Consider the following 13,952-nt stretch of genomic DNA (forward strand, 5'->3'; position numbering starts at 1 on the left):
AAGCATTTAAGCGATCAAATTTTCAAGCACAACATGGTTCAACTTGTAGGAGTGCTTGTTCACTAAAGCTTGAATACTCATGATGAATACTCAAGATAGATAAACTTTTATGTTGCTTTGCTGCTCTATGGACAATGTTCCGATAGGGGACAAAATACTTATTTTTGCAGGTGGGCACACAACGCCATCCAAATCTCCTTAATTAACTAACAACCAATTATCAACTGCACTTATAATGCAGTAAAATATGTCAAGGCACATTATAGAAGAAAAAGCAGGCAAAGAGGAGGAAGCAGGGTAAGGGGAGGTAACCAAAAACCACAGTTGAAGAGCTAAGTTTTAAGGAGAAATTTGAAAGCAGACCAACCAAGAGGCTACAAGATAGAGGACTCTCGGAAGAAAATTCTAAACTGCTTGGAATTAACAAATGAAAGTATTGCCATCCACGGCTGTGAGAAGATGACGCACAGAGTAATGCAGGGTATGAGCTGGGACACAGCAGTTTCATGGAGAAATATGTAAACCATGACAAAGATTTTTAAATCAATACACTGGGCAAGGGCAAGGGCAACAAGGGAACGGGATAGTATGGCATCGGATACAGATGACTGAATTCTGGATGTGTTGGAATTTGTGAGAGGGGGTTAGTGAATATTGTAGAAAGAGATGACAACTGTAAAGATAAGGATTTTAGCAGGTAGAGATGGTGAGATAAAGGTAGGGAGGACAATATTGGTGGAAGCAAGTGATGCTTACATGACCAGCGTAAAGTCAGAGTACAACTCAGGATCAAAATAACAAAGATTGTGCACTTTCATATTCAGCCTAAATAGATCAGAAGGGGCTGGGGTTGAGGCCTTGTCAATGGTGCAGAGACTTTGTTGGACATTGAAAAGGATTGCCTACCTTGCCAATGTTGAGCTGAAAATACTTGTGACATCCATCGCTTGGACAGGCAGTTAGACAGGACAGAAATTATTATGGATTTCAAAGATTGCAGATATGTGAAGAAGCTGGGTGTTATCACTATACAAATGGAAGCCAACAGCATATTTATTTGTAATGTCAAAGGGTAGGAAGTTGGGGGGGGTGGGGGGTGGTGGCAGTGTGTGTGTGTCAGATAAGGAACCTTGGAGTGCAGGCGTGACCATGAGGGGAAATGGGAGAAGCCAATACAAATGTGTTACAGACAGGGGAGAAATGATATGGATGGCTCCCTTTTCCTGCGCCTCGTGTCTGACCGAGAAGTGTTTTAACCTGAGTGCTGTAACTGTCAGAAACAGACAAATGACTGTTTTTTTTCGTAAATTTTAAAAGAAAACGTTTATCGTTCAACACCCGAATATAAGCAACTGTACCCATTCTCACACACATACAGATACACACACACACTCTTAGGAAAAGATTGTGATTACAAAAGTAGCATGCTAATGATGTAGAACTGTAATCTTTTCTGAAGAAAAAACTCTGGTAGTTTTGGAACGGCAGATACGCTGTTAATTTATGCTCACAGTAGCAGATTTCTCTTATTCTACTCCAGTCAAGATTCAGTGGTAAAGCCCTGGTAGGGTTCCTCAGGTAGAGAGTTCAAGGCCAACCCAAATCTCTGCCTACAGGTGTTTCTTATGTAGGGTCTTTTCCCTTCGCTGATTGAGACATTTCTGACCTGTCAGCTCAGAATATGCCTTATTATCAGAACTCATCAGAGACCTAGTTTCTATCATGTGACCAGAGCACCTCTTTCCATCGTTCTCATAAATGGCTTCTGATGGTTAGGCCATTGTCAGACAATAGAGTCTGGGTATCATCCATCCACACACTGTCTGATGAAAGAGAGCTTTTCACACCCGTTTCTGGATTTTAAGTTTGGAGTCAGAGTCTGTTACAATATTGTGAAAGAAGTCTTTTTAATTAGTTGGAGAAATGCAGCCATTAATCACAGGAAGGGTCATTTGCATTTTAATGACCTCTCAAAGATAAGTCCAGAAAAGTCATTTGTATTTTAATGACTGTCAAGACTTGCCCAAATATGAAGATTAGCTCAGGGGTTTTGCAGTTCGATGTGCATTGCCAGAAAGAAAAAGGTCACTTGACCTCTCAAAGAAAGAACAAAAGAAAAGAAAGAAAAGAAAGGAGGATCTGAGTGTAGGTTTTTAAGGAAAAAAGATGACAACAGTCGGCATCAGAAATAATGACAGAGGATAGTGCATTGGGACTGTGCCAAGTCAGGATAAGCAAAATGAACAGCAATTGTAGAAACTGCCACAATTTAATCCATTCCAGCTATGACAAGTGTGAAGACCTTAAAAAAAGACGTCAAGAGAAAGACATTTAAAAAGTTATATTTGTTATAAGTTTTCTTCAGATGGTACACAGTGAAATCAATATTGGTTGATAGGAAACTGAACCGCAGATTAAAACTCAGGATCCCATTGATATCATTAATTATCCTCCCTCACTTTAGATGGACTAGCAGTGAGAGACTGAGGAAAAAAAAATCGATAAAACAGAAACCTGGAGATGCAGTGGACTGGGCAGTAACTGGTTGCACTTCTTCCTCAGTCTCTTCTTTAGGTATCTTGAAGCCACAAGATGGGCAAAAGTTGAAAGCAGCTTCTATCTTCTGGCCACAGTCTGGGCAGAATTTAAAGATCATTCTGAAAAATTAGAAGGGACAGAAGATTAGATTTACATTATCTAGACAGGATTATTCAAACCAGTAAGATGCACATCAAAGGTACATAGCAATGAGCTTCGCTAAAAGAATGAGAGGGAGCGGATTATCAAAATCTTTTAACTTAAAAAATCGTGGAGAGCCATTGAGACACAAAATGAGTTACCAGAAAAAGAATCCATAATAGCTATTAATGGGGAAGTGGATAAATACTTGAAATTTTAAAAAGATATGGGAAAAGAGCAGGGGAAATTGAACTGAATAGTTTGGTCTCCAGAGAGCCAGCACAGGCATAATATACCAGGTGACCTGTTTGTAAAGTTCTGCCATTCTAGCTCTAAGGTATGATTTTATTCTGCCCCAAACAAATAGTTGACACAGTCCTCATCTTCATTTTGATTTCTCTCAATTTCTCAGTTATCCAAGTCTTTGATCCTTCACTCCATCACATGGATTCATTTTGATTTGTCATTAATATTGACAACATTACTTGTTCAAAATCTTTGTTGCACAAGATCTTGGTTCATTATAATCAAATCAACTCTTTTGGCACTATTCTATTTTGTTAATAAATTTTTGAAAAAAACTGAAGGTGTTTGGACATTCTAAAAGTAGCACGAGTTAGGAATGTGAATTTTGCATTAATGCAGTCCTGTGCCTATCAGGCAAGGATTTATAAGCTGGTCTCAGGGAATGATCAGGGATGACTAGAGATATTCAGGATACGATGAGAAGGAAAAGAGAGGCTTTTAGCAGGTACAAGGGAAGCAAATCAGCGGAGGCATTAGTGGAGTACAGAAAGTGCAGGGTGGAGCTTAAGAAGGCAATTAGGAGAGCAAAGAAGGGGATATGAGAAAGCCCTGGTTGGTAAAAGTAGGGAAAATCCCAAGATATTCTATAAGTATATCAATAGGAAGACAATAACCAGGGAAAGAGTAGGGCCCATTAGGGATCAAGGGGGCAATCTATGGGTGGATCCAGAGGACATCACAGAATCACACAGAATCACAGCGCAGAAGAGGCCCTTCGGCCCATCGAGTCTGCACCGACACGTGAGAAACACCTGACATCGGTAGAGTGTTGAACGAATACTTCACATCCATCTTCACCCAAGAGAATGAGGATGAATGTATTGAACTTGAGGAGAGAGACTGCGAGGTTCTTGAGCAAATTGATATAGGGAGTGACAAGGTATTGGAGGTGTTGGCAGGCTTAAAAGTGGACAAATCTCCAGGTCTGGATGATTTGTGTCCCAGACTGCTGAGGGGAGCAAGGGAGGAGATCGCAGGGGCTCTGACCCAAAGTTTTAATTCCTCTCTGGCCATGGGGGAGGTGCCAGAGGACTGGAGAACAGCTAATGTGGTTCCACTATTTAAGAAGGATTATAGAGATAAGCCAGGAAACTACAGGCCAGTGAGTCTCACGTCAGTGGTAGGGAAACTACTGGAGAAAATTCTGAAGGAGAGAATCTATCTCCACTTGGAGAGGCAAGGTTTGATCAGGGATAGTCAGCATGGCTTTGTCAGGGCGAGGTCATGCCTAACAAATTTGATTGAATATTTTGAGGAGGCGACCAGGTGTGTAGAAGAGGGTAGTGCAGTTGATGTAGTCCAAATGGATTTCAGCAAAGCCTCTAACAAGGTCCCACATGGGAGACTTATAAAGAAGGCAAATGCACATGGGATACAGGGTAATTTGATAAGGTGGATTCAAAATTGGCTTAGTTGTAGGAGACAGAAGATGATGACAGAAGGATGCTTTAGTGACTGGAAGCCAGTATCCAGTGGCGTACCACAGGAATCTGTGCTGGGTCCCCTATTATTTGTCATTTATATAAACGACGTAGATGGCTATGTAGGGGGTAGGATTCGTAAGTTTGCAGATGACACAAAGATTGGCCGGGTGGTTAACAGTGAGGTTGAGTGTCTTGGGCTGCAGGAAGATATAGACGGGATGGTCAAATGGGCAGATGGAATTTAACCCTGAAAAATGAGAGGTGATACACTTTGGAAGGAATAATTTGACAAGGAAGTATTCAATGAACGGCATGACACTAGGAAGTTCTGAGGAACAAAGGGACCTTGGCATGTGTGTCCATAGATCTCTGAAGGCGGAGGGGCATGTTAGCGGCGTGGTGAAAAAGGCATATGGGACACTTGCCTTTATTAATCGAGGCATAGATTACAAAAGTAGGGAGATCATGTTGGAGTTGCACAGAACCTTGGTGAGGCCACAGTTGGAGTACTATGTGCAGTTCTGGTCGCCACATTATAGGAAGGATGTGATTGCACTGGAGGAGGTGCAGAGGAGATTCACCAGGATGTTGCCTGGGATGAAACATTTAAGTTATGAAGAGAGGTTGGATAGACTTGGGTTGTTTTCGTTGGAGCAGAGAAGACTGAGGGGCGACCTGATCGAGGTGTACAAGATTATGAGGGGCATGGACAGGGTGGATAGGGAGCAGCTGTTTCCCTTAGTTGAAGGGTCAGTCACAAGTGGACATAAGTTCAAGGTGAGGGACAGGAAGTTTAGGGGGGGAATGTGGGGAAAAGCTTTTTTACCCAGAGGTTGATGACGGTCTGGAATGCGCTGCCTGGGAGGGTGGTGGAGGCGGGTTGCCTCACATCCTTTAAAAAGTACCTGGATGAGCACTTGGCACGTCATAACATTCAAGGCTATGGGCCAAGTGCTGGTAAATGGGGTTAGGCAGGTAGGTCCGGTGTTTCTCACGTGTCGATGCAGACTTCATGGGCCGAAGGGCCTCTGCTGCACTGTGACATTCTGTGAATCTCTGTGCAGATCCACTTACAATCTTTTATACAGTCTCTGTTTTCGGTTTTTTAAACAATGAAAATAATCTAAAGTGGAATATAATATAGAATATCAGTAACTATTTTGGGCAAAATGGATTTCTTAACTATTTTCCATTTTAATCGGTATCACTATAAATGCCTACAGAATGATATGAAGAGGAGATAACGTAGAACAATTGGGCTAACTGTACTACCATTTATAAAGTATTTCAAGGCAATTTTCAGAATGGAAGGGGGATGGAGTTCCACAGGGGAGTTTGATGATCACTGAAGGAGTATTGAAGAAGCTTTTGAAGGTAGGAATAGATATACCAAGGCAGAACTTCAGGAAAATAATTCAGGAGGTTCTGTTATCTATAATGGAGCTTGCGTGGGAAGGGTCCCTGAAAAAAATACAGTACGCGAGAATCAGAATAAAAGGGAATGTAATCTGAGACGTGCAGAATTCAGATCCGTGACACCTGTTTTTTGGGCACTATAAGAGTTCTCTTAGAGATCCAAAAAGTGGTGTTCATGGCAAACAAATAACTTCAGGTGCGAGTCGTGCCAGATGTATATTGGTGAAGGCATTAGTGCTTGTAATGAGTGTTCAAAGGAAGTATGCAGAGTAGGCATATCATATCATCAAAAAACCAATGTTGATTTGATAAAGCGCTACAATCTTGGACCTCAATGCGAACACCCTTTCAAACATACACAGCTTAACAAGTGTTCTGCAGCAGGAAGGAGACCTCACCAGCATTAAGGAAAAGGATCGTCAATGCTTTTCTTTTAATTCATTCATGGGGTGTGGGTGTCGCTGGCTAGACCAGCATATAATACCCATCCCTAATTGCTCTTAAGAAGATGGTGGTGAGCTGCCTTCTTGAACCGCTGCAGTCAATGTGGTGTTCGGGAGGGAGTTCAAGGATTTTGGCTCAGTGGGGCCCAAGTTAGGATGGTGAGTGGCTTGGAAGGAAACTTCCAGGTGGTGGTGTTCCAATGTGTCTGCTGCCTAGCCCTTCTAGACCGTAGCAGTCATGGGTTTGGAAGGTGCTGGCTAAGGAGTCTTAGTGAGTTCCTGCAGTGCATCTTGTAGATAGTACACACTGCTGCTACTGTGCGTCGGTGGAGGGAGTGAATATTTGTGGATGGGGTGCCAATCAAGTGGGCTTTGGCCTGAATGGTGTCAAGTTTGAGTGCTGTCAGAGTTGCACTCATCCAGGCAAGAGGAGAATATTCCATCACACTCCTGACTTATGCCTTGGAGATGGTAGACAGGCTTTGGGAAAGTCAGGAGGCGAGTTACTTGCCACAGGATTCTTAGCCTCTCACCTGCTCTTGTAGCCACAGTATTTATATGACTAGTCCAGTTCAGTTTCAGGTCAATGGTAACCCCCAGGGTGTTGATAGTGGGGGATTCAGCAAAGGTAATTTAAAAAATAAAATAATTTCACAGGATGTGGGCTTCACTGGTTGGGCCAGCATTTATTACCCATCCCTAGTAATGCCATTGAATGACAAAGGGAGAGGGTTAAATTCTCTCTTGTTGGAGATGGTCATCGCCTGACACTTGTGTGGCATGAATGTTACTTGCCACTTGTGCCCAAGCCTGGATATTATCCAATCCTTGTTGCATTTGGACATGGACTGCTTCAGTATCTGAAGAGTCGCAAATGGTGCTGAGCAATGTGCAATCATCAGTGAACATCCCCACTTCTGACCTTATGATGGAAGGAAGGTCATTGATGAAGTAGCTTGGCTAGGGGCATTTTCAGGTGAGCTGCTAAGTGATTTCTACTGCCAGTTGCTATGAACGTAAAAGTATTTGGTGCTTTCTCGAGTTCTGTAAAGTTTTTGAAGTCTACAGAAATTAGTGTGGCAGGTGCAGAAAGACTTTGTCCCAATTTCATCGACATCTGCACAAAATAGTTGTTCCCTCACAGGTGCACTAGTCAGCTTTCCCTTTGAATACAGCATGGCTGAGATGATGAGCAGGCATGCAGAGCAGAGTAAGCTATTGGAAGAGGGAGGGAGAAGGGATCTCAGCAGGCCATATCTGACCAGGGCGTTCAGAAAGCAATTCCCCACCTGAAACTCAGCAAGAAACTGTATACGAGACATCTACGCTTCAGTGTCCTCAATGAAACTGTCAACCTGATGCAGACAGAACTGCAACCTGAAAGCAGGATGAGAATTGCATTGTTAATGGCTATGAAGATGACCACAGCAATGAGATTTTAGGATACCGACTCCTCCAGGCTGAAGCTGGAGGTATTTGCAACATCTCAGTTTGCCATTAATTGTTGTGTAAGATAAGCCGCTGAGGCTCTCAATTCAAAGAAAGCTGCCTACATTTCATTCTCTCTTGCCAAAGAGCAGCAAGCAGAAGAAGCATATGGCTTCACAAAGATTGCAGGTTGCCCCATGGTATAGGGTGCGATTGACTGCATGCACATTGTTTTGCAGACACTGCATGTCAACTGAGATGTACTGCAATCAGAAGAGATCCCACTGCATCACTGTCCATCTGGTGTGTGACCATACAAGTTAATGCCTGCCAGGTGGCCTGGCAGCAGTCATGATGGCTTCATCTGCAGCAGAGCTGCAACTATAAACCAAAGGGCAACTATTGGCAGCCAGTGCTACCTGCTGACATCATGATCCATGATGCTGGTGTACAATCCATGCATACTGGGGGAACATGCGTTTAATGAAAGGTATGCTGCCAATTTAAGTGCAATAAAGCAAACACCTGGTGTGCTGAAATAACACTTCCGTTGCTTGAAATGCTCTGGAGAAAAGCAAGAGGTCTATGCTTACACCATCCGCAGCGACTAAATTAAAAGAGATTGTAGGATGACAGGAAAGTGGGATGTGAGAAAGAGCATTCTGTATGAGGATACTGTCGTCTTCGATGGTTTCAGCTATGCCACTAGCATTGCCTCAGCATTGGCTGCTCCAGTAATGTTGACCGCCATTTCCACCATTGGGATAGGGACATGCAGCTGTGCCTATCCTTCACCGGCTAGTTCCTGCTGCTTCCAGTTATGTACCAAATTGTTCTTCAAGAGAGATGCAAGTGTGACAGTGAGCATGGTGCAATGTTTGGGCGATATAGCTGTTAAGGTTGGCTAGTTGGCAGTGTGTGCAAGCTATGAGATGGAAGTATGAGGCTTGCAGCAGTGCTAAGTGTGTGAGAGTGAGGGAGCTACAAACGTTAGTTGTGAGTCACGATGAAGAGATTGTTGGTTGGTGAGTAATGGGGTGTGGTGCATTAAGCAGTGTGTAAGGCTAGTACTCCAGTTGGTGTGACATAGCATTTGAGAATAAATCCACTGACTCTGACCACTCATGTGAGGTCAGTGAACTTTGTTGGAGCACTGCATCCAGGCTCTTTTGGCTCAAGTCCTGGCACTGACCACCTATTTGGTCCCACTGCCTTCTGAGTGTTTGTCTGGAGGGCCTCACAGCTCCCTGTGGATATAGCATTTCTCTCATCCTTTGCAGCAACTCCACCAAGGCCACCAGCGCAGCATCCAAAAAAACTGGGAGCACATTCTCTCCCATGTTGTGCAATTATTCAGTGTTTTTCCACAACAGTAATATGTTGAAGGACTTCCAAATTCTGCTCCAGCCACAATGTAGCTCCTCTTTAAGAGGCACAGGTTGACTTTAATTAGTGCAAACTAGCTCTTATGCATATTAGCTTCTCATGATTTCAGACACCCCTGCTGAGGTGTGCAGCACACTTAGCATAAGCTACATGCTACAACCATTTGGGAAGGCCTATGTTACATTGAAAGGGCACAGGGAAATCACACATCACAATTCCCAATCCTGTTTTTGGGAGCTGTCCAATTTAGTTCCATAAAATTTGGGAAGGTTGGAGGCGTAAGGCCATGAAAAAGGTCATTAGCAAAGATGTGAATTTTGAATTCAGTATGTTGTGAAAGAACGAAAGTGAGCTGGGCACTTTTAGACAATTTCAACTCTAAATATGCAGCCATTACGTTTTGAGGTTCCTGCTTTTCGTTTAGTGAAACAGTACTACCCTGCAATAAAGCATAATTGAGGGCAGAAAATAGGCCCAGGCAGTGCTTTTTCACAAAGTTCTTAAACTAGAAAAAATACAAATCTATCTTGCCAATAAAGTATTTATTGGGGGAGGGGGTGGTTGGTGGCGTCGCTGAACAAAGATAAACGGGATCATTTTACTGATATTACTTCTGGATTCCTGCGGCATTGCAAATTAGATGGCCGAATCTGAGAGGATGTAGCTCTCAATGGAACAAATCCAGCTCCAGGCTTTAGTAACATTGGGCCGCAATAACACATTGCGGGGGTCGTTTAATGGGCAAACCGGGCCTGGGGGGTCACTGGCCAAGGGCAGTGAGAGCAGGCCTTCACCTACCTGACAGCACAGCTTTCCCCGCAGTCGCTGACTTCAGGGACTTTCCGCGTCGGCGTGTAAAGCCTGGAGAGAAGCGGTGATGGGTGTTTCCTCAGCCGCTGGGTGGAGCCGACCACTCGAGGCCGCAAGCGCCTCTCGCGCTCCAGATTTGCGCGTGAACGGGGCTCAAACCCTGCGCGCTCCCTCTTCAACCGCTCTGGGTTTACGTGGAGGGATGAGTGGGGGCTGCCTCCTTTAAACTAGGAGGAGATCGTCCAACGGAAAAAAAAAATCCCTCACAAAAGTGCCCATAACTATAATTAATAGGAAACTTTAAAAACAAAGGAAACTTATCAAATTAACTACCAATGTTTGTCCAAGGATGCCCACCAGCCTTGGAAGGCCTCAAGCGTGTCAGCAGATACCGCGTGCTCCTCCTATTTCCAGGGCCACTTGGACGCCGACAGGACTGTGGAAGAGAGAGACAGGCCGCCGGATCTACCATTAGAACACAAGAAGTCGGAGCTGGAGTATGCCATTTGGCCCTTGAGCCTCCTCCGCCAATCAATAAGATTAGGGCTGATCTGATTGTTGCCCAATTCCACTTTCCTGTCTGCCCCCCTCATAACCCTTGACTCCCTTACATGCCTTGAATATACTCAATGACCCAGCCTCCTGCTCTCTGGGCCAGAGTTCCAAAGATTATCAACTCTGAGAGAAGAAATTCCTCTGTTGTAAATGGGAGATGCATTTTGAAACTGTGGCATCTAGTTCTAGATTTACCCATAAGGGCAACATCCTCTCAGCATCTATCCTGTCAAGCCCCCCCCCCCAGAGTCTTACTTGATAAGATCATCTCTCATTTTTCTAAACTCCAATGAATTAGGCTCAACCTTTCCCTTACAAAACAATCCCTTTATCCCAGGAATCAACCTAGTGCACCTTCTCTGAGCTGCTTCCAAAGTAAATATATCCCTCCTTAAGTAAGGAGACCAAAACTGTACACAATACTCTGGGTGCAATGTCACCAATGCTCTGCACAGTTGTAGCAAGACTCCCCTACTTTTATACTTCATCTCTCTTGCAATAAAGGTCACCCATGGCTAGTGCATGTTTGTCTACATGTGAAACCGTCTTTGAGGGGCCCACAAACAGTTTACATGCTTGAAATCATAGGAAGTTCAGCACCTGTTCAGCAAATAATTAAATCTGAAACATTTGATGGCATAGGAACTGGAATAGATCATTTAGCCCGTCAAGCTTGTTCGCTGCCCGAGGTCAGACTGATTTGTGATCTAACTACACGTATCCCTTTGCCCCATATCCCTTAACACCTTTGGATAACAAAAGCCTACCAATCTCTTATTTAAAATTAATAGTTGATCTAGCATCAATTGCAATTTGCGGAAGTGTGCCAAATCTTTGCACGAAGTGTTTCCTATAAGGCTGGCTCTAACTCTTTGATTATCCCCATGGTCCTAGATTCCCAAATTAGTAAATATAGTTTCTCCCAATCTACCTTATTTGTTCCCCTTAATATCTTGAAACTTTGATCAAATCACCCTTTAACCTTCTAAATTCCAGGAAATACAACCCTAGTTTGTGAAATCTCATCCCATAATTTAACCTAAGGAGTCCAGATGTCATACTGGTAAATCTATGCTGCACTACCTCCAAGGTCAACATATCCTTCCTAAGGTGTAGTGTTCAGAACTGTTCACAGTACTCTGGGTATTATGGAACCAAGTATTTGGATAGCTGAAGAATTACTTCTATCTGTTGTATTCTATCCCTCTAGATATAAAGGCCTGCATTCCATTAGCTTTTTGATCAAGATCAGCCATGATCACATTGAATATGGAGCAGACTCAATGGGCAAATGGTCTACTCCTGATCCTATTTCATGGCCTTTTAATGATCTGTGTACCTGGACTCTCAAGTCTCTTTGGACCTATTATAGGATGACATGATGCCCTTTGGGTCTATATATTATTTCCACACCTGCATTTCCCTATCATTACCATTGCCTTCCCTGCTACAATTCCCTACACTTCAGGACCATCTTGGAGTCTCTCAACATAAATTTTAATATTATGGGCACTTCTGTGAATAACTGGGGAGAAAAATTATTGGGACATTAATGCAGTAGTTTAACAAGGCTGCTCACTACCACCTTCTCAAAGGCAATTAGGTATTAGGAATAAATGCTAGCTGAGCCAGTGATGCCCAGATCCCATGAATGACAAAAAATCCCTATTCATTTCCTTTGAATACTTTTGTTTAATAATTGCAAAAATACTGGAGACGAGGGATTTCAGGCCACTTGGAAGAGACAGGTCATGTGTCAAAATCTCCAGTAATAGGCCCAGGCAGAGTTGGCAATTCTACTTTCTACATAGTCTCAATAATTTCTTTTCAGTAGAATCTTATTATTTTGATTGCTTTAAAAGAGGACATTTTGAATGATCAGGTACTAGTTGATACTGAGTGATGGAGATTGGATTGCTAGGAAGAAGGAGAAAAGGAAGGCCTAGAACCAGATGGAAAGATGTGGTAGGGAGAGACTTAAACACAGCAGGATTGGAAGAGGAATGGGTGACTGACAGGCAGCGATGGAGAAGGGTGATCAACCAGCATGGTGGCGACCTGTAGTAAAAAGCCAAAGTGGGAAAGCCAAAAGAAGAAGATACGAGTTGATGCCAACAACATGAATGTGGTGACTTGCATTCTCAAACTTCCCTGCCAAGAAGTGTTTTGAAAAGTGTTTTATAGCCCAGGTAACATTTACGGCATTTGTACAAGTCCTGCAATTTTCATTTGTTATCACAATGGTAGTCTGTGGTTAAGTAATTAGTGGTACAGTTTTATTTTAATGTCTTTAAAAAAACTGAAAAGTCTTTAAAAAAAAAGTTTTATCCACAATTGTTTAATGAGGCACAGGTCACACGAGTCACTTTTCAACTCAAATATCCCAATGCAATGTTCACCTGATCAACATCCCATCCTTCAAAAAACTTCAGCTCAACCAAAGCTTTGCTGTCTGTATCCTGTCTTGCATTAAGTCCCATTCACCCATCCTACACTTGCTACACTACATTGGCTCCTGGACCCCAATATGTTGCTTAATTTGAAACCTGGCACATTCCCACAATTACTAACTCTGCACACCCTCTGAGCTATAGCTAATAGACACCCTCACGCTAGTAGACTACAAAATATCTCACCTTTGAAGTGCTGCCAAACCCTGGACTCCCTCGCACGACTAGTGCCACACCCTTGGAATTACTCCTTAACCTAAATGTCCATTTACTCCTCCAGTGCTACCAATCCATACCCTTACTTCAGAATCAGCCCCCAGTGCTATCAAAGCCCAAGATCTCGCAGAACTGCTTTTACTTCCAACAATATCCTATCCCAATACTACTGTGGTCTACAAGCATACCTCCAGTCTGTTTCATTGTATATCTGGGCTATGAAAAAGACAAAAGATTTTAAAAAACGCTTTTGGGAAGACAATGTTGTTTTTTTTCATTCATGGGATGTGGGCATCACTGGCTAGGCCAGCATTTATTGCCCATCCCTAATTGCCTTTGAGAAGTCTGTGATGATCTGCCTTCTTGAACTGCTGCAGTCCATCTGTTGTAGGTACACCATAGTGCTGTTAGGGAGGGAATTCCGGGATTTTCCAGCGACAGTGAAGGAACAACAATATATTTCCAGATCAGGATGGTGAGTGGCTTGAAGGGGAACTTGCAGTTGGCAGTGTTCCCATGTGCCTGCTGCCCTTGTCCTTCTAGGTGGTAGCAGTTGTCGGTTTGGAAGGTGCTGTCTAAGGAACTTTGGTGAGTTGTAATTAAGGTTTAAAGGAAAAATGGAAAATCCTGGGATACTACTGGTAGTAAAAATGGAATTTGATTTATTCAGTCACTGCAAATCATTTGCCTAGAAAATAAAATATTGTGGGGGAAAAATTTGATATCCCCTGAAAACGGGCCCAAGATGCACATTCCAAAGTGTACAGCACACCAACTTTGTACTGCTGCTAATTTGCATGATTGCTGCATGCAGCCAATTTTAAACATGCTGTTAAGTG

The 13,952-nt window shown here is 43.1% G+C and overlaps 1 protein-coding gene across 4 annotated transcripts in view; it reads right to left on the bottom strand.

Moving 5' to 3' along the window:
* vrk3 (VRK serine/threonine kinase 3) overlaps positions 1 to 10,304 on the bottom strand; it is a 186,849-nt gene extending 176,545 nt beyond the window's left edge. For 3 of the 4 annotated variants that reach the window (XM_078544205.1, XM_078544207.1, XM_078544206.1), the window contains exons 1-2: positions 9,881 to 10,013; positions 2,515 to 2,657 (exon numbers count right to left, since the gene is read on the bottom strand). In XM_078544205.1, the coding sequence (XP_078400331.1) occupies positions 2,515 to 2,656 (142 nt within the window). In that variant the 5' untranslated portion in view covers position 2,657; positions 9,881 to 10,013. Of the gene's footprint in view, positions 1 to 2,514; positions 2,658 to 9,880 lie in introns of all 4 variants that reach the window. The other variant, XM_078544204.1, reaches the window with a different exon arrangement.
* Positions 10,305 to 13,952: the final 3,648 nt, after the last annotated feature.

This window comes from Cetorhinus maximus, chromosome 6, assembly GCF_964194155.1.
Source record: "Cetorhinus maximus chromosome 6, sCetMax3.hap1.1, whole genome shotgun sequence".
In the NCBI taxonomy this organism is placed as follows: Eukaryota; Metazoa; Chordata; class Chondrichthyes; order Lamniformes; family Cetorhinidae; genus Cetorhinus; species Cetorhinus maximus.